This window comes from Drosophila santomea, chromosome X, assembly GCF_016746245.2.
Source record: "Drosophila santomea strain STO CAGO 1482 chromosome X, Prin_Dsan_1.1, whole genome shotgun sequence".
Lineage (NCBI taxonomy): Eukaryota > Metazoa > Arthropoda > Insecta > Diptera > Drosophilidae > Drosophila > Drosophila santomea.
Genome location: NC_053021.2, coordinates 8,760,929 through 8,781,737, shown reverse-complemented (window position 1 = coordinate 8,781,737; position 20,809 = coordinate 8,760,929). Strand labels below are relative to the sequence as shown.

The 20,809-nt window shown below is 40.3% G+C and overlaps 1 protein-coding gene across 14 annotated transcripts in view; it reads left to right on the top strand.

Moving 5' to 3' along the window:
- The window catches only part of LOC120455920 (Ca(2+)/calmodulin-responsive adenylate cyclase), a 31,808-nt gene that overhangs the window by 3,221 nt on the left and 7,778 nt on the right, over positions 1-20,809 (top strand). For 8 of the 14 annotated variants that reach the window (XM_039642432.2, XM_039642430.2, XM_039642431.2 and 5 more), the window contains 7 exons: positions 15,441-15,720; positions 16,690-17,424; positions 17,529-17,656; positions 18,022-18,325; positions 18,441-18,746; positions 19,128-19,133; positions 20,083-20,313. In XM_039642432.2, the coding sequence (XP_039498366.1) occupies positions 15,520-15,720; positions 16,690-17,424; positions 17,529-17,656; positions 18,022-18,325; positions 18,441-18,746; positions 19,128-19,133; positions 20,083-20,313 (1,911 nt within the window). In that variant the 5' untranslated portion in view covers positions 15,441-15,519. The remainder of the gene's footprint in view (positions 1-15,440; positions 15,721-16,689; positions 17,425-17,528; positions 17,657-18,021; positions 18,326-18,440; positions 18,747-19,127; positions 19,134-20,082; positions 20,314-20,809) is intronic. The other 6 variants (XM_039642439.2, XM_039642436.2, XM_039642443.2 and 3 more) reach the window with 3 other exon arrangements.

Below are 20,809 nucleotides of genomic sequence, written 5' to 3'. Positions count from 1 at the left end.
CAACAACTATATTTATGTAGACATAACAAATACTTTGTAGTATTTCAATTAACAAATATATTCTCGATAAGTGAGCTAGTGTTGCCGATCAAGAGAAACACGTTTTTGTGTTACTTGCGACACTCAGTAGATACATTTTCAAGGAAAGACGTGCACTGTTTTAACTGTGCAGCATCCAGAGGCACGTTGGGCTCCATCCGTATCATCCATCGGCAGCCACATCTTCATCTTCTTCAGCATCTTTGCGGCAGGGCAAAGTGTGTTCTAATGGTTCAATGAACTGTGACTGTGACCACAGAATCTCGCAGATGCAAAAGTTCTCATTGTTCCGTACGCACTGCCAATTTATACAAAGCCGCGTTGTTCAACTTCGCAGAATAACATGACCACCGTCACTGAAAAAATGGGAGCACGAAAACAAAGAAGTTTCGAAATCCAATTTTTTCAAAAGATTTGCAAAAATTCGCCACACAATTATTAGGGAAACTTGTTTGTAACTTTAATTATAAGAATATCAGTTAGATATCCTTAAAATATTGCAAACAAATGAAAATTAAATTTAATCACATCGAAGACCACCGATAAAAGTGCTTCGAAAATGTAGGAAATTTTTCCAATTCGGATTTCCATTATGGCATTCCTCATACAAATCGTAAATCATGGCGCCAGTCGTGAATTCAATTAACTTTAGTACACAGACAAAAACATTGCCAAAAATATTTAATTGACTCGCCACATTTTCGTTTTCAATTTTTGTTTTCAAAGGTTCAATATTTCGCTCACGACTTGAGTAATCAAATTGAGTACTTAAAGTAGGCGAAGTAACAACGAATACGATATGAAATTAATTTAAATTTAATGTATAGCTTGTCCGAAAAAGAGCTTTTGGTACTATGTATAAGAAAGAATGTATTTTCAATTGAAACAAGCAGTTATTCAGTGATGGTAGTAACACCCCGTATAGGGTATTACCGCATCGGCTTAGCCATGTTAATATGGATCGCTTTTCGAACTATTCCTGCCTGAAATGTACAAATTCTTGTTGCTCTTGACGGGGACTGTGCGTTGGGCCAGGTGACGAAGCCGTCATCGTTGCAGGGAACGTGACATGCATGCAAATTGTGCATTGACGCGACGCGACACCGAGAGTGCAACCTCAACCTCAGACCCGCAGAAATAAATAAATAAACTCAAATACAAAAATAAAACAAAATGGTGAAAAAATAAACCCCTTTCGACGGGCGACGGGCGGCGATAAGGCGAAGAGGTGCCAAAAGAGTCAGTTGCCTCTAACCTTCGGCGAAGTGAGCTAAATTGCTTGACAACAAACAGCAAACCGTCTTTGGAAATCGCCTCTGAAAAGTGCAAGTGGGCGGCTGATGGGGGGGGGGGCGGTCGTGCCATTGAAACCGACCGAGGAATTACAAAAGAATCCACTTCCTACAATTTCCCCCGGCAAACAAGTTCTCTAAGCAGGCAGAGCGAAGAAACTGCAATTCTTCCTTTAATTTCGTTCTATTTGGTGGACTTGCAAGGAAGAATGGGGTACCAAAAATATTTAAATAGTATTTGGTTTGTTAACTGTTTCTAAAGTTAAAGTTTCTACTATGGTATTTTTAATACCGTATACATTCTGTGCAGTAATTGTGCACAAGATAGAGTTTTTTGTTTAAAAAGTTTTCAAAAGTGTTTTTGAGCTCAATAACTAATGCGAATTTGAGCAGCAATGTACGTGCAGCTCAAAATTTCATTGTCAAGGCTACGTCATTGTTTCTGGTTAAATAATAAATTGAAAATAAGTTAAGTAATATTATTATGGCGACAGTACTTGACTTCGACAACCTTTATGCACTTCATTCATATCATACACAAGTGCCCATTACTCAACTCGTTGAGCGAACAGCTTTTGTGGCTTTTAACGTCAATGAGGATTGATTTTCTAGAGTTTTCGAGTTGAATGCGGAAATTTTGTTCTTTTTAAGAAGTATTAAACCAGTAGTACTACTACAGCCCACGTAGTGACGAAGTGGGTAAAGTTGGGCAGAGTAAGTAAGTGCAACTATAGATCTTATCTGAGATTCGATTTGAGTTTGAGAAAAGACACTCTGCGCAGTTCTAGCTGATGAAGTTGGACTGTAGCAATGAATGGAGTAAGGAGAGGGGCTCGGGGGGCTTGGTGGGGCACAGTCCAAACTGGTTCTCGTCGCAGTTTGCATGCCACAACCAATTGGTGGCGTATTTGGGTCGCAGTTGGCGGCAGCTCTCCATTGCAGTTGGCAGGCAGTTGACTGCTTTGCAGGCGTTGGCCAATTACGAGCACATATACGTTTCAATTGATTTCTAATTAACCATTTTGCATTTGCTGCGTGCCAGTGTCCATGTGTGAATGTGTGCTCACGTGTGCACTTGATCTGCTTCGGTTCCATGTTTCTCATGTTCTCTAATGCCACTATCCATGCTACCTCCATGTGGCATTCAACCAGGTGTAAGGGTGTCGGCTTTTCCTATCTATTTAGCCATTTGTAGGTCAGGCTGCGTCTTTGTTCGCTTTTTGTGTGGGCAGCGCAAGATGAGCAGACATTGATATCAAGTATCCGTCTTGTATATGGTATATGCACTATATTTCATCGCACTTGAGCATGAAGAAAGTGCTTTCCAAAGTGATAATCAATTCGACCTCAATTGGCTTTAAATAAATATTTGGGCTTTTAAAAAATGATGGTAAATATAAATAAATATTAAGTTTTCATATGTAAATCTTGTTGGCATGTTTAAGCTAGAAAATGTAAATTTCTACTAAATAATAGTTTTAATGAAAGAATGGTCATTGAATCGATTATATTATTGCTGATTTTAGTTCGCACGGAATTTTTGTGTGGAGTGGTAATTGCAAGCTTTTCTTCGAATATATAAATACCATAAGTACCCCGTGTAAGAGTATAACCAATTTGTAACTTTCCCATCTGTGCGAACAGTTTTTTTGTTTGCTGCCCCCGCCCGGTTTTTCTTTGGGATTTACTAAACGCCGTCGCAGATCAGACAGACGCCCATATGCGAGTCAATTAGTGCATGTAGGCGCAAAAATTAATTTGTTCGCCGCCAAATGTGACAGAGTCAGCAAAAACATATAGAGAAAACCCCATTCTCGCCATCTGAAAATTAACCAAACTGAAATTGCGAGAGAGATCTGCACTGCGAATCAATTATGGACATCAGAGATAAATTGGAAGCCTAAATGGCTCAACTCTTGAGCAACTGGAAACCATTTGAATACCCTTTAGACAAAAGGAGTCCATGCAAATCAGGCAATTGGAACGGAAAATGTATAATACAATCTGTTCCTTATTTGATTTCATCAATGTAATATTGATATTTTATGCATTTATAGCTTAAAGAGATGATACTTTGAACTTTGAGCTATTCATACCCGTTTCCTGTTGCCATTCAAAGTTTGATGAACTTTTGACCAGCAATTTCGGAGCATTATGGCAACAGAACTGTGAAGTTCCTGCCTGTGTGTTTGGGGGGTAAATCAATCAGGCTTAAGTGCTGGCCAGCAATTCAAGCCCCGCTCATTACAAAGCTCCTTAGATAGTGGTGGCTGTATCCGAAGTCTATTGGCCCGAATGAATAGTGCGTTGTGTGCAGTGAGTAGTGCGGAGTGAGTAGTGAGTAGTGAGTATCTGTGTGCATGGACAGCGGAATGTGCTGGCAATTAAAATGAACTCACGCTGGCAACCCTGACAAAAAACGTGCCGCTGGACGGACAACTGCAACTTCAACTGCAACTGTGCAAAAATATCTAAACGGCAGCTGCTTGGAGTCGAAATCAAAAGTGAGATTGAAAAAAAAAAACCTGCCTCCTATATGAAATCTCCAAGCTCCAAAGCCAAGCCACTTACACCAAAAGCGCGCGCATTGCATTGATTAAGTTTTGAGTTTGATTTGGATTTTGATTTTCATTTCGATTTCGATTTTAAGCAGTGGAGTGAACTGAAAAGATCAGAGAGAAAACCAGACACTTGCGCACGCGCAGCAAATTTGTAACGTTTGAGCCTCTAAACGAGCTGCGAATTGAAAAACACTTGACGGATTGACAGGCGAAGACAGATCAAATTGGCAATGCCCTGTGACGAGATGCTGGAATTCTAGTTTTCATTAAAAATGCAATCTAGATTGAACGGTAATACCGGCTTAAGAAATCTTAGACACCAAATCTTAAAACCATAAGCACTTACTTATATAAAAGAATAGAATGTATACCGAATTAGTTTATAATTTAATTGAATTATCATTTTGGGTTAGAGCAATACTAATTCACTGTGCACTACCTTCTAATCTTCTTGAACATTTTAATTTAAGCACTTTGCAATTCAATTGGATAACAAAGTCATAACTTGATCGTTGAGCATTGGATGGGCTAGATTCATTCATTGTTTCGATTGTTTATCTAATTGCCGATTTGATCGACATGACAATGATCAGTCGGCCAGATGATTGCTTGTGTCTTAAGTCCCCGCCCCAACGTGGCCAACACACCGATCGATCGCCGATCAATCAATGCCATCAATCATGCATGAGCGAGTCAACGCTGGAGAGAGAGAGAGAGAGAGTGGATTGACAGGCCTCTGGGATTCGCAAGGCGTTTGAGGGGGTTAAATGGCCAACACGTATACGCCCAGTGGACGCACTCGAATTACACTTGCCTACAAAAGTGGGAAACGTTTTGAAGTATGTAATTAAAACTCATTGTGCAACAGCTAAGGGAGAAATGCCTAAGTACTGAATATCTTCATTGTTTCATTACAATTTTAAGCCTTTTTGCTAGAAGCGCAAATCCTTTTTGATAGCCAGTGTTCAAGTTGCTAATGGCCACAATTAGCTACCTCTGTATGAAGTGAAACTGTTTTCATCCGCAAAACCACATTTCAATATAAACTTGTTGGCCAATTCAGACAGCTTGCTGACCAAACAATTATCAAGCAATTCGCTTTATGAAGTTGGCGCCTGTCACTTCGAGGGTCTTCAGATGCTCCATTGCCAATTGGCCATTGGCCATTGTTTTGTGTTTTGTTTTCGATTCCCAGCAGCAGCACTCGAACATGTCAGCGATTTCTCAGGCCTATTTGTTCGACACTTTGGGTCAAGTTTATTGGATTGCCTTAATTTGCACAGCGAAATTAATTAACACTACATTGGCAGCCAGTAAAACCAAGAGGTTTGGCTATCAGCCAAGCGATTAGAACTCACAAGTACCTCATCATAAAGTTTTGAATAGATAACACACAGTTGAAATGAAAAACACTTTCCACTTTGAGGAAATTATGCAATAATGATCCCAGACATATACATGATAATTTACTGCCCAGTTTCAGACGACGTTTAACGACATTTTCCAATCCGCTTATGGCAAACAATTAAGAACGCTGAGCACTTGACAATTTATTGCAGTTATAAAATGGTACAAATGGTACAAAAAAAATAAATAAAATTTAAAAAACTCATCTACAGACCATAACACTGCCATTTTGACACACATACAAAGTGGTTAATTAAGAAATGCCAATTAGATTCCGATACCCGATTTTGTTAAGTACTCAAGCACGTTCCAAAAAACAAAAACAGCAAACAGAAAACAAAATATATCGCCAGTGATTCAAACGGGCAAGATATAATAGTTCTCCAAAGAACCAAAGGGTTTGTCAGGGGAAGTACTATTTATAGCTATTTTCAGTAAGCTCGTACTGCCGAGTATTTTCATAGCTCATTGTTTTTGCATTGCTCAATATTCGAATATTCGCGTGACAAAGCAAAATGTCAGATGTTTCACATGTGTTGCTGGCACAACAAATATAATAGTATACAAAAAAAAAAGATGAAAGCAAAACAGACGCGACTGTTTCCTATTCGGTTCATAATGAGCAGATCACTTTTGTGAACCCAGTCGAGTGTATCGGCTAAAAGTGCAAGTGATGTTCGTAAAAATACCATAGCAAATATGATCTTTTATTCAGGGTGAAACATACATACTCAACTCATTAAAAGTTCCTTAGTAGTTCAGATTGCTAGATTCAATTGAAAGATGCATCTAATCCACAGTGCGATTCCCGATCGATTGCCATATGTGTCAGTGAACTCCGGAACTGGCGTTTGACCCGTCGGAAAACAGGAACTGCGGCTGAAATTATAATGCCCCTTCCTGTGAATTCACAAGGAGGCCGACTTGCAGTTGTAGAACTGCAAAAAAGCCTCAGTTGACCCCAGCCTATGGGAACCTTCTGGAAATCGAAATTTTCCACAGCAGGAGGGGCAAATATAAATAGATTCCCAAATGACATTGCAAACAGACAAACAAATATCAGTGCAGTGGGCATCGACTTCAAATCGACAGTGGACGAAAAAGGGAAAAAAAAGAGTGTGGACAGGGGTTAATCAGCTCTCGAGTTGTGTTGATAAAATGAAAACAATTTTCAAGTGGCCACAGCGATTGCACATACACTTTTCTGGGTCTAAAATAGGTTAGTACCTAGTTTCAAAGGTAAAGGGCATATAACTTTCATAATGCTTTCGTTATTACGATTTATTAAATAAATAATACATTTGGAATCTCAAATTGTAAAATGTCTATACACTTCCCCTATCTTTGGCATAACTGGTTTGATTTTGTATTCCTCAGAAAGTAACTGAATTTCTAACGACCTCAGATTATGGTATTTATAAGGTCGAAACACTCTTGAACGATCTTACGTCTTTCTTTGCGGAGGGTCAGGAAACTTTCGCTACGGTCGCAGTGGCGGGTTGATAACACGGCAAGATAGATAAGCTAATATGGGAACGCTATACTGAAGTGTGCCCGTGAATATACAGCTGTGATCAAAATAACAATTGTATTGCAACCTCCCTTGAACTTCAAAGATCTTTACTGCCTTTCTGCATAACATTATATATATAGTACTGTGTGTATTATTATGTACTACATCCCTCAGCATTGACCTAGTCATGCTAACAAAATTTAAACAAAATAATACCATTTTCTAGTTATACGGAAATACCTATTTATAATACGCTAGGTATTGCAGGTTTCCAAGCATCTAGTGCTTGACTTACTTACTATCTTCACTCATTATTGATGCCTTCTATCTACCCCTTGCTGTTTTGTTTACGGCCTGCGAAAGAGCAGAAGACCTTTTATCGATTCGCGATTCGGGTAGTGATGTCATGGGAAATATGTAGACAGATAAAGAGTTTTGCGTAGATGGTGAAGTCAACTGCCTACCGAAAAGGAAGCAAAGCTCTGGATGGCACGTCAAGGTCAAGTGGAAATTGCGTGCCAAATGCTGCAACGGATTTCTGATTTATGAATGCTATATTTTCTTTTGATGGCTGTTTCGTTAAATATATAATTTGTGTACACACAGTTCTTGCAACCAAGTAAAACACAATTCAGCCTAGTTTCACAACTTTTCTCACTAGTAATAAGTATATATATCGTAGACGATAAACAACTTTCGATAGAATCGATTGCGATGACTGACTCTCGATGACTACCATACCCTATGTGCTATTATCCAAGTCCTTTAATTCGAGTGGTCTGCAGTCACAATAAATGTCGTAAACAACATTGGTCTAAAGAGGACATTGGACTCATACCCACATCCTGGGCGGTCCTTCAGAACAGGGTCCTTCAAGCGGTTTGTTGTCACTACTACTACTACTAGTACTACCACTACCACTAAGACTTCTACTACTGTACCACTGCTGTTGTTGGCAGGCCGCCAAAGGGTCATCAGCACCGCGAGCGCATAATGGCTTAAGTGTGTGTGTGCTTTTCTGGCTTTACTCGGTTTTCCCAGGTGACGACAAGGAGGCGCATGTGTGTCCTGCCTGCCGGCTGGCTGGCTGGGTGGTTGGGTGGTTGTGTGGTTGGGTGGCCGGTAGGAAAGGACACTTTGTTGCTGCACCGGCAGCTGTTTCCTGTGTGCGTGGGTCGCTGCACTCAAGACACCTGCAATTCATTTGGCACATTTGGTTCAACAACCCAGAAGTTAGCCGCCCGTGTCTTTTGTATCACCTGGTTCCCTTTGTTTGGCTTAGCATTAGAATGACACTGCTTATCCCCACCGATTGGCCGGCTCTGCTCCATGGATGCTGATAATGATGATGATGATGATGATGTCCAGTATCCGGTCGTCCTTTTCTCGATTTTAAAGTCTTGAATGAAGCAGTCAAAATGTCAAGTGCTGACAAATCATCTTATTCATCGCGTCCTTCCGCCGCCTGTCTTTTGCAGGCTAAAAACGCAAACGATGGCTTTATATATTTTTTGTTTTAAATTTCATGGCCCTGACGTTGAGTTTTCATTTGTCGCTGCCTTTTTTGTTTCAAGTATCCTAAGGACAAAGTCAATGACAATCGGGAAAAAATATTATTTCTATCGCTGCTGGCGTTTCGTTTATTTTTCCTTTCAGTTTGCTGTTTCGGTTAGCTTTTACTGGCTGCCATTTAAAAGTCAACACTTTAAGTGAGATGTTCCGACAAAATGACCAGAGTAAAGATGAAGAAATCGCTGATGGAGGGGAGATGCTGTTGAAAATGATTTGGCAGTTGTCGATTATGCTGAAAACTCTTTCAGTTTCCATTATCAATTTAAAGGGGCAAGCTTTTAAAAGAGATCCCAGAAATATATAATAATCACTTAACAAGTAATGCATATTAAATTATTCACCTAAAATACATGTGTACATTCAAAATAAGGAAGTGCACTGTTTTGCTCTGCGAAATCTTTTTCCGGCCTCACAAACTTAACAAATTATTGAACTTAATTAACGACTGTTGCGATGAACAGATGGAAATCAAAAATTAAGAGCTAAAGCAATGGAATTTTTGTATACACTTATCACTCATAATCGACATTAACAGCCAGGTTAATCTAAACATTACTGCCCGTGTGTTCTATTTGTATTTAGATCACGGGATCTATTAAAACTAGAGATTCTTGCGCAGATCACAAATGAACTTATGGGTATTAGTTTTTAAAAAAATTTTCTGCTAATAAGACGGCTACATCTCTAGTTTTCTTTGCACTGCCTGTCTTTTTAACAATAATTTAAGAGCTTTGACTAGGTCAACAAGGAAATAAACTCACAGATTTTAAAATGATTGTGCTGTCATGTTTCCAATTAGCAAAAACGTCAAGAGGAGGAACAGAACCATCGTAACAAAGTTATGTTTACTTTGACCAAAAATGTGTATTTTCCTTTCCAATTTCGAATTACAATGGAAAAGTTCCATTGAATTTTAACCCCTTTTTTCATGTTGTCATTCGGTTTGTTTTCACTTCAAATAGCAAATATTTAATATTCATAATGCTCACCCGTTGACCCAATGGCACTTCAAGTATCTTGGATGTCTTGGGGATCGGGTAATTGTGGATTTTGGATTCGGTTTATGGTTTTTTTCCCCTATTTCTTTGCGTGCCATGCATAAGCTAGTTGTGTACAGGCGTATTCGGGGTCTAAGTGGCCAAGGTTTTGATCTTACGAAACAACCAATAACACCCAATAACTTGCAGCTAATAGCATAGATTACAAATAATAAGTTTGCGTTTTGATCGCTGAAATTGCGTCACAGTGAGCTGCTACACCTGCATCTCTTGACGGGATTACAAAAATTATAGTTGCTTGTACAAATGTCGTTTCGATAATCGTTTGGCCATTAGAGTTGAGCGGGTCCAGAAACCAGGGGCTATTATCATCCTATATCATATCAATTGCGGCATTAAAAAGCTTTCCACAGATGTGCCTCTCTGCGGTTGCAAAGATCGCTTGGATCATGCAACTTCCGGTTGCAATTTAGGACGCTCAATTGTGCATGCTGACTTCAACAGCGATGCAATGGAGCAGAAACGAGCAGATGTTCGCTATGTGATCATAAAATGATCTTTGAATAAATGGGATTGGTTAGAATTTTGCAAGAATTTTTCAAGATTATTTCTGTTTTTTTGTTAAGAGTGGTACAGAATTTCTGATGTTCCGCATCATACATTATCATCAATTTCTTACTTGATCAACATACAATATTCTCTTATCTGAATTTTGCAGAAAATCACAGATTCTTTCTATATTATTAACCCATTAATCCCCATTTGAACGCGGTTTCGGATTCGGAAGGCGGCAAAGGGATGCATTTATGCACGATTAACCCGCTTGGAGCTTCAGATCGTCGGGCGTTCAATCATCTAGCGGTTAAAAATAAACGCCTTTTATTGATTTTATTTTGTGCGATGGCCTTTCGGGTTAATTTGCATCGTGCCCTTGCCGAGCTTTGTGCCACTACTTGAACCTCCACCTCCACCTCATCCATTCCAACCATTCCATCCTGCCGTCATTCATTCATTCATTGCGGATGCGAAGCCACGTTCGCAAAATCGGAAAGTGATTGGATTCCTAGGTTAGGGGTTTTTACATATGCTCAATGCGTTTCTTGATATCTCGCGCCTTGTGTTTTTTGCGTTTAATTAGGCGTAAAAAATGCCGTAAAAAGCACGGCAAATAAAGGAATTCGCTGAAAATCCCTGAAATACAAATTTGAATTTGCTTCATATCGGCACACGCTAATCAAGCGACACTGAAAAATAAGTGTTTCTTCAAAATTGCAAAAAAAGTCAAGAATAGTGTATTGAAAAAGCTATAAAGGTAAAGTGCGCTGCTCATGAAAGATTTATACAAATATATCAAATTAATTAATATTTTCTACTAATAAATCAAACTTAAACATATTGAATTTTCTATAACTCAAATGTGTATCTTTATCGTTACCTTTATCTTTTCCGACTGCAAAAACCGCGTGAGGAATATGGAATAAATGTGGTATTGAATCAGCTGGCAGTGCATTGCACTGCATTGAAATATCCAGGGAACGTGTAAATAGAGGCGTCGAGTCAACAGAGAACCCACCTAGATAACATTACTCCCTGCCTTATAAACTTCTTCGACCTTCTAGTACAGTAAATCCTTACAATAAAGAACCACCTTCTTCTTAAATAAGTTATTAGCATAGTATATACTTATAAAATAAATCTATTCTAGTAGTTGTTTCTGATATGGATAATTCTAGTAAGCTACCCATTTTTACTTAACTCTATTTACATATATCAACTAAAATACATTCTTGTTGTAAGAGCCCCACTGTGCCTTTTGTTGCATTAAAAATCAAGATGATAGTTGGGCTGCAGCAATGGCTAATAAAAACCAGAGATCACATAAAACCAGGTGGTTGCTTTGTTGAACTCCTCGGTGTTGAGGTGCAACATCTGTACTTTATATGCATCTATTTGCCTTGCCCATTATCTGGGTGCAAAGTGTAATGCATTTTCAATTCTTATCGTGTTGAGGTGTGTGCACTGGCTCACTTTTATCCACGGAGAGCACAAAGGCATTGAAAAGCATGCCCCATATGTGCTAAACTAAATAATTAACTAAAAAAATGTCCCATACCCGCAATGCATCATCAAGTCGCCATATATATCGAATTCCACCCACAATGGAAATCGAATTTCGCGCACTTGCTAATAAAAGTACTAAAGCCCAACAAATGGCCACCGAGTTTTATGGCCATTGGGGCGGGATTTGGTTTTTGGAATTGGTGGTAGGAGCCTCACATATACGAGTTCCTTGGCGAGACATCAAATTTCGTGTGGCGCCAAGTTCCACCCTCCAAAAACAAAGTCCATCCTTCATGTCCCGGGGTCTCTATTCAATTTACGACAGTTTTCGAGGGTCAGCTAAACTGATTTTGTTGCATTACCCCAAACATGATGGCCTACTTAAATGGCCAATAAGAAGAAATAAACGAAATATGTGTTCGGCAGCAGCGAATAATATTTTAGATGCAGATAACACTAGTCCGCAAAATATTTGAAATTAAATGCTTTTCTAACATCTGAATTGCTTCCCATTATTTTAAGCATGGTGACCGATAAAAATATACTTTAAGATTTTTGATAAATTTTTGTTTTGTTAGCCACTGTTATAAATTATTTGGTAAAGTGGATGGCAATATGTGCACCGGATCCACTAATTGATTTTGTCTTTCCCACTTTCCCACTTGCCGGGCAAAAAAAGGGGCAAATTGGGCTTGCTGAACAACGTATGTAAATATAATTAGTTTTTGGACGGACTTTGCTACACAAAATGTATGGATGGTCAAAGGGACACTACTTTGTTGTCTATCAAAAACATTTTAGTTGAAAACTTGGTCTAATACAATTTTCGTTTCCGTTTCGCAACACACGGCGTGTGGAAAAATGTATTTATGTGCCACATGGCGGATGAGTGAGTTTTGTCAGGTTCGATGTACAAAGATGATAGATGGGCTTTTGTAATAATCAGTACACTTTTGGTCAACGAATTTCTTCCGAAATTTAATCTTTTAGAATATTCGTATATAAAACCAATAATTTGCAATGTATATTAGACAAAGAAACCTATTATATAAATTAACTCAAGTATTCTTAGCATATAAATAAACCATTGATTACTTCATAAAGACCAGCCACACTCTTAATTTATCGCAGTTCCTGGAGTTTTCCTTTTGGGAACTATAAATGAATCCAAAAATCCAATCAGTTTAGTGGGCCATAAAAACCGTTTGATATGGCCAAGTCCATACACACAGTTGTACATTTCTACGATTTCCTTTTTTTGCTAAATGTTTCTGTTTGCGTCATTTGGCTGATGCTGCTGCTGCTGCTTTTGCATCGGCTTTTCATTCTATCTATATACATATCTATCTTTCTATCTATCCATCTATCTATCTATCGGTTTGTGCCCTAATTCGTTGGCGGGCGCCAGACGACGAAAGCGAAAATTGGAAATTGAATTTTGATTGATTATATGGCGAGAATGACGACGATAAAAACGATTAATGGCGGAGAGCCCATGAAAGTGTTGCAAACCTAATTGCTGTCAATTGCTGGGGCTAGAAAATCAATCGAGAAATCGCAGCAAAAAATCACTTGCGATGCATTTTACTCGCTAATGGACCCGCAACTCAACCCTATCTCCGAATTTTGAACAGTGTACGCTTGGCAAGAAACCTCTTTGGACTGTGATCTCTGCGATGGTTGCCTTTCAATGGAAAACAAGAGGGAAAACACAAGAAATTGTCATGTTTTTGCATCACGAGGGGATACATATACATACATATGTACATATTATTGGATAAATGGATGGGATGCCAAGTATAAAAAGCGCGCGTCAAGTCGATACATTTCCCAATCATAACATTCTACTTGATGTAATTCAAATTTATCGTAGTCTGTAGAATAGCATCTCAACTAATAGCAAAAAACAGCTCGTCGAAATTTATGTAGGACACATAAATACAATTTCCAAAATACGCACGAAATGCCCACTTGACGGGAATTTATAATGACAGCAATTTTTCCGTTGCGTTGTGTTTTTGGCTTATAATTTTTGTTATTCTGTTTTCTCACTGTTTAGTAGTTTTGTGGGTCTGGTGTGATGAACTTGCAGTGCGAAGCACTCGAAATTACACTTGCATAACTCAGAAAAATTCGCTTGAACACTTGGCGTGCCGCAAATAGAATTTTGGACAAGCCCACACAGAGAAAGAAAAAAAAAAATAATACAACCTGGTGGTTTTGAAGACATTAAGTTGGGGACGAGTAATGTGGACGCCAAGAAATTGAAAATATTCACGTCTCATTATATTAATGTCGCTGCGAAAATGCAAATTCGAAATGCGCACATCAAAAATGATTCAAACAACCCACATAAGCAAACAAACAAGCGGCGCGAGCAAACAAATTGACAGCGAATAATCAACGAATAAGCCAAGCCAACTGACTGAATGGCTAAATGAATGACTGACCGACTGAATGACTGAGTGACTGAGAGACTGCCTGACTGATTGACAAACTGCCACCGCACAAACAAAAGAAACATCCATGTTGACGTCTAATTGTTGGTACTTCAACGGAGCCAACTGTTCAAACACGAGGCTCTACAAGATCTGGTGCTCTGGTGCTGGATGATGATTGCTCAACTGGGCAGGAGTTCGGCACAATTTGCACAGTTCATTGGCATTAAGTGAGTTCCCATTTCGCAAAAGGATAAGTGAATGTACTATTACCAAGTAATAGTGAAATACTAGTAATAAGATGTATATCAAGTATCTTACAAGTAAATATGCGAAACTATAGAGTTTTTGTACATATTTATCACATTCTGATAGGATTCGAGTGACTGCCAGCTTTGTCAAGGTCAGAAGAGGCTCCATTTTGGTATTTGGTGGTTTTGGGTGATGACCTTGTGGCGACACCTTCGCCGCGTGCGACCAGCAAAAAGGATGAACTTGCCACATCTCTGAGGTTACACACACACCTCGAATTCTGGGCTGCTGGTGGTGTTGCTGCTCCACCGATGGATGTCTATAAATGTTTTCATGCCTAATTGATTTAACGTCTCGGGCATAGCCGAATATAGACATAGATCCAATGGCAGCCAGCGGCCGAATATTCCACGCTGCACTCGTTAAAGCCGGCTAATTACGTATTTTATTTGCAAAATGAATTTGTGCATAATATTTTAATGAATTTAACGGATTGCCGCATACAAATCGCAATTAATCTGCCACTGAAAGACCGTTGTCAGCAGTACTTATTCGCATCCCATCTTCTCCTCCTGGTCTGGTCATCGTTCTCATCATCAGTCTCATAATACTTTTCAAGTGCGTGGGCTGGGGCTTGTGGGAAATTTTGTGCTGAACATTGATTGATTTTCACGCCAGCTTCGCGCCAGCTTGCTTATTTTTAGCGGATATTTTCAGCAAACTTGGGAAATGTTATTTTAAACGTTTTGGCCGAGGAGCATTGGGCATTGGGTCTTGCTCTCGACATTTTCCCCTCCATTGGTTGTGTGCACGAGCACCCATTTCCTATTTCCTATTTTCCATTTCCCATTTTCCATTCTCGATTCTCCATTTTCCCCCAAAGCCGGCCCACTGACATGCAACGGCAGGCGGTTTTCAAGGTGACCTGCTCCCGCTTACACTGCGGGAAATGAGGAGTGGAAAATATATGTAATTACTTTATTTAGACTTGCTAATTTAATATAATATTGTACGAATAATAGTATATCTCCATATCATGTACGAAACATTAGAAATATCATTTAAAACTGAATTAAAGTGCTATATATGTATATATTTTAGAAATGTTCATCGCTGAAGTTATAGAAATGTTGTCTTAGTGTTGCAATACTCAAAATGGGAAATAATTAGCAAGTAATATATCCCTTGGGGGTTTCCTGCTTAAGCTGTACAGTGATGAATCTTTAATCTAAAAATTACAATAGTGAAATACAATATATGATATCTCATGCTAATAACTATGACCTCGTGCGCTCCTCCACTTGCAGCCCCTGATCTTGGCGGCCCCAATCCCTTTGGCAGGCGTCGGAAGGAGCCGCTCGGCAGCGGCAGCTGCGGCGGCGCCGCATGGACCATGCCGTGAAGGCGACGCGCGGCCGCCCGCTGAACACGCTGCGCTTCGAGAACGATGAGCTGGAATGCCTCTACCAGCGGTACACGCTCAAGCTGCAGCGCTTCTCGGTGCTGGGCGTGGTGGCCCTGGTCTTCGTCCTCTGCGGCGTGATGGCGGCCCTGTCGCTGACCTTCAACAACGCGGCCACCTTTCACGTAAGTCGCTATGCAATTCAATATAGGGTTTTAGCTTTCTGACCATTTTTAGCCAAGTTATACCGATAATACCAATCGTAAATATTAAAATTTTGCCGAAAATCGATTTTCTGTTTTTTTGCAAATATTATTATCAGTATTTTGATCACAGCATTCGAAATAGTGGTCCAATTATGAAATGTCATACCTCGTTGAGTTCGTAATTAAATTTCCTATCAAACTGCGTTTTCAGAAAATTTTTTATTTTTTTTCCACATTTTTTGCAATTTTTGATGATGTTTTTTGAATATCGGCCGAAAATTGGTTTTTTGTTTTTGGCGACTAAAATATCAGTATTTTCATCACAGCATTCGAAATATTGGTCGGAATATGGAATGTCATACCTCGTTGAGTTCGTAATTAAATTTCCAATCGAACTGTGTTTTCAGAAAAAAATTTAATTTTTTTCACATTTTTTGCAATTTTTGATGATGATTTTGAATTATTGCGAAATGCCGAAAATCGTTTTTCTGTTTTTTGCGACCATAAATATCAGTATTTTGATCAGAACATTCAAAATATTGGTCCGAATATGAAATGTCATACCTCGTTGAGTTCGTAATTAAATTTCCTATCGAACTGTGTTTTCAAAAAAAAATTCTATTGTTTTCACATTTTTTGCAAATTTTGATGATGTTACCCCTTACAAAAAATGCGAAAATTTGTCCAAAAATTATTTTAACAAAGTCGGTCCAAAGGTGTTTTGGTTGGTTAGTATTGGTAATTAGGAGTACAAAAATGTAATTCTTTTAACTTTCTGACCATTTTTAGCCAAGTTATACCGAAAATACCAATCGTAAATATTGCATTTTTGCCGAAAATCGATTTTCTATTTTTTATAACCCTATAGTTCCACTTGGCACTTGGTTTCCCTAGTGATTATCACAAATTTTCATTTAAAAAAATACATATCTTTCAATCATCCAAAAGAACATCTTCAATGCGATCGTTTGCGGACTGTTCGCCGTGGTGCTGGTGCTGCTGCAGTGCTCCGTGATCAAGGACCACCACCTGCCCACATTGTGCTACGGAATCCTGCTATTCACGGCCAGCATCTGCGTGGTGTCGATGCCCACGCTGGGCAGCGTGTTCCCGGTGGACACCAAGGAGGTGATGGCCGAGGGCGTCTGGCAGATCGTGTTTGTGGTCTTCCTGGCCTACGCCATGATGCCGCTGCAGATCTGGGAGGCGGTGGCCTTTGGCATCGCCCTGCCCTCGGTGCACATAAGCCTGACGGTCTACAAGATATTCACGGATGCGCTGCGCTATCTGGAGTATAATCAGCTGATTGCCAACATTGTCATCTTCATTGGTGTGAATGTGGCCGGTCTGGTGGTGAACATCATGATGGAGCGAGCTCAGCGACGCACTTTCCTCGATACGCGCAACTGCATCGCATCGCGGCTGGAGATCCAGGATGAGAACGAGAAGCTGGAGCGTCTGTTGCTATCGGTGCTGCCGCAGCACGTGGCCATGCAGATGAAGAACGACATCCTGTCGCCGGTGGCTGGGCAGTTCCATCGCATCTACATCCAGAAGCACGAGAACGTGAGCATCCTGTTCGCGGACATCGTCGGATTCACGGTGCTCTCCTCGCAGTGCAGTGCCCAGGAGCTGGTCCGCCTGCTCAACGAACTCTTTGGCCGCTTCGATCAGCTGGCACATGTAAGTTGGGTCAATCCCTTTGAGGATTCCGATCTACGACATTAGAAAACCCATAGAGGAAGTTTACATAATTTCTATTGCCATGCGCTGTACTTTTCCCGCAGGACAACCACTGTTTGCGTATTAAGATCCTGGGCGACTGCTACTATTGTGTCTCCGGTTTGCCAGAACCTCGCAAGGATCACGCCAAATGCGCCGTGGAAATGGGACTCGATATGATCGATGCCATTGCGTGAGTATCTGTGTATCTTTTGATTGACAGGGATTTAAAAACGAAGTCATATTATAACTTAATTGTTAAATAAACGGAAATAATGCCGTAATAACTGTTAGTAAATCACTTACGTAAAGAGTTTTAAAACCTATTTGATGTACATACATGCTTAACACACGTTAATTCATGACGAAACAGAGTACAAAAGTTGATTGGATTGCAAGAATTGTATTTTCCAAGCCTAATGGTTCGCAATGTCATTGGTTTTAAGCCCTGTTGGTTGGTCATGGTACAATTAATTAATGCACTTTCGCATTACTGCTGCGTTGCACTCTAATTGTAATCTCATGAGCGTTTTCCCCTTGTTTCCTTCTCGTTTTCAGCACCGTGGTGGAGGCCACCGACGTCATCCTGAACATGCGCGTGGGCATCCATACGGGTCGTGTGCTCTGCGGGGTGTTGGGCCTCCGCAAGTGGCAGTTCGACGTGTGGTCGAACGATGTGACCCTGGCCAACCACATGGAGTCCGGCGGCGAACCGGGTAGGGTGCACGTGACCCGTGCCACACTGGACTCCTTGTCCGGCGAATATGAGGTGGAGGCTGGTCACGGCGACGAACGCTCCTCGTATCTACGCGACCATGGTGTGGACACGTTCTTCATCGTACCGCCACCACATCGACGCAAGGTGAGCATAGTCTTTGTTGTGTCACGGTAATGCAATACCGTAAATGGTTGCTCCCTAGTTTTACTATGAACTAATCTGTCCGTAAATTCGCCTAATCTGTCCGTATTTTTCACAGCCACTGATGCTCAACACGCTGGGCGTTCGCTCGGCAATCGGCAGTCGACGAAAGTTGTCGTTCAGGAACGTGTCCAACGTGGTCATGCAGCTGCTGCACACGATCAAGTTCTCGGAACCGGTGCCGTTCTCCAACATAGCCACCGGTTCGTTCCCCTCGGCGGCCAGCGCCTTGGGCGGCGGTGTTGCGGTTGGCGGTGGAGGAGGAGGTGGGGGAGCAGGAGGAGGAGGAGGAGGCGTGGCACGGGGTAGCACCTGCGAGGCGAACTCTGGAAGCGTCCAGGTGTCGGAGAAGGGATCGCGCAAGGTAAGTGGTGTTGTTTATCCGAAGATCAGCAAACCCCAATCTGAAATGCCGACTCCGGGAGTTTCAAGGTGGGAGGAGTTGGAAAGTTGGAAGTTGAAAGTTGCGTGTTCCTGTAGCTCGGTTCTGTTCTGTTTATTTTGTCGTAGCTCCAGAGTTCTCTGCATGTCCGGGTGGTTTTTTTGAGGGATTAAGTTTTCGGTTTTCGGATAAACTGATAACGGGTGGTGTGGCTTGGTGTGCTTTTTCATTTTCCGTTCTAGTATTTTGTATCCGTAGCCCAGGGATACACAAAGATTCGTTAGATAGATCTCGGGTAGCTTCAAGACGGCGAGAATCCTTTTCATTTCTTGCTTTGATTTGTTTCCTTTCGTTTTCTTTCAGGATGCGGTAAGTTTGCCTCACCCATGTCTAAGTATTTCTATATCCATCAGTTGAAAACCCGATAACCAGTAACCATTATGCCTCAGTTGCGCTTCTTCCCCATGGCTCCTTGTTTTTTTTTTAGTTTCTCGATCGGTTATTTGATGGGCCCTTTTTTCGTTTTGTAATCGCATTGTACAAAAAACGTATCTATTCCTATATATATTAATTAAGATTGTATTTCTAGCTTAGCAAGATCAGTAATTGTAATTCGTAATGCTGTCTCAACTAACAATTGTAGTATAACGGCTCGTTTGCGTCGATGTTGTGTGTAGTTTGATTGTAGAATATATATATGTATGTATATATCTGCGCCTCGGACTTGTAAATTGATCGAAATTGTTGTCATCGGAAAAACACAAAGGACACACTTACATTTTACATATCAGTAATTTATAAATTATTTAAAATTACTTTGGTAAAACGAATTGGCAATACAACATAACTAACATAAGTAATCGGTTAAATCGATAAATTCGCAGGCGTTGATTTGGAAAGTAGTTTCGTCTCTGAGGACGATTTAATTAATAGGTGGTTCAGTGTCGCTAGTAATAAGGCCGTATTTTATACTAAGATACTACTCCATACTCACACATTATATATATATATATGATATGTATGTATAATATTAGTGCTACTTAAATGCAGCCAGCGATCCTTTAGTTTCGTTTCGATTATTTCGATTTTGATTTCCACTTGATGCGCCTCTTCTTCACTTTCTATCGTTATCGTTTTGATTACCGCCCTAACTAAACTTACCGTTCTACTATGATTAATTCAACCTCTCGCTACTGTTTAATTTACGCCTAGTGATAAGAAATACACACACACAGACACACACACAAAACAATAACATTGTTCAAATGTAAATATAAGAACTTACATGACAACTGTGTATACTACTTCTCCGATCCAGGTGATACGTCTGCAAAAGATCTTGCATGCAACACCGCCACCGCACGGCATGGGCTATGGCAGCGTCGTCGGCAGCGGCGGCGGTGTGGACAGCGGTATTTCCGGTGGTGGTGGCTGTGTTTCCGGTGGTATTGCCGGTGGGGGCGGTGTTCAAGTGACCGTAGGCACAAATCCCAACTCTACAGCGAGTACGATTAGTCGCATTCATAGGCACAATCACAAGACCAATAAAGTGAGCAGAGCAGCAGCCAAAAAAAATACAAATATATCAATTAAAAACATTCTATACTTTCGTTCAATCGTTCAAAATCGTTCCTGCGTTCGTTCGTTCGTTCGTTCATAGGTCCCTTTTGCAAGAAATGAGTTTTCAATGATGTTTTCTACAATCCATAGTAATTACAATTCGATATGGTATATTTGAGAGCTCATATCCTTGAAAGGGACCTTCCGTTTGTGTTTCGTCCATTTACATTCGTTCAATAATTGTGTTAAGTGTAACTACTTCATAAGTGTGCTTTGTTCATTCGTTATGTGTGTTTTGTTGGCCTTCTCCGAGTTTTGTTACTGGGAGGGCTTGCAAACAAAAATTCATATGGTTATGTTCGTATTTGCCTTGTTAAAGCTGCCAGACACTGGACCAAAATATTACAAAATATTCAATAAGGTTAACTCTTACCAAGAACCTTACCAAAAATGGTTAAGAGCGTAGTTTATTAGCTTCAATATTG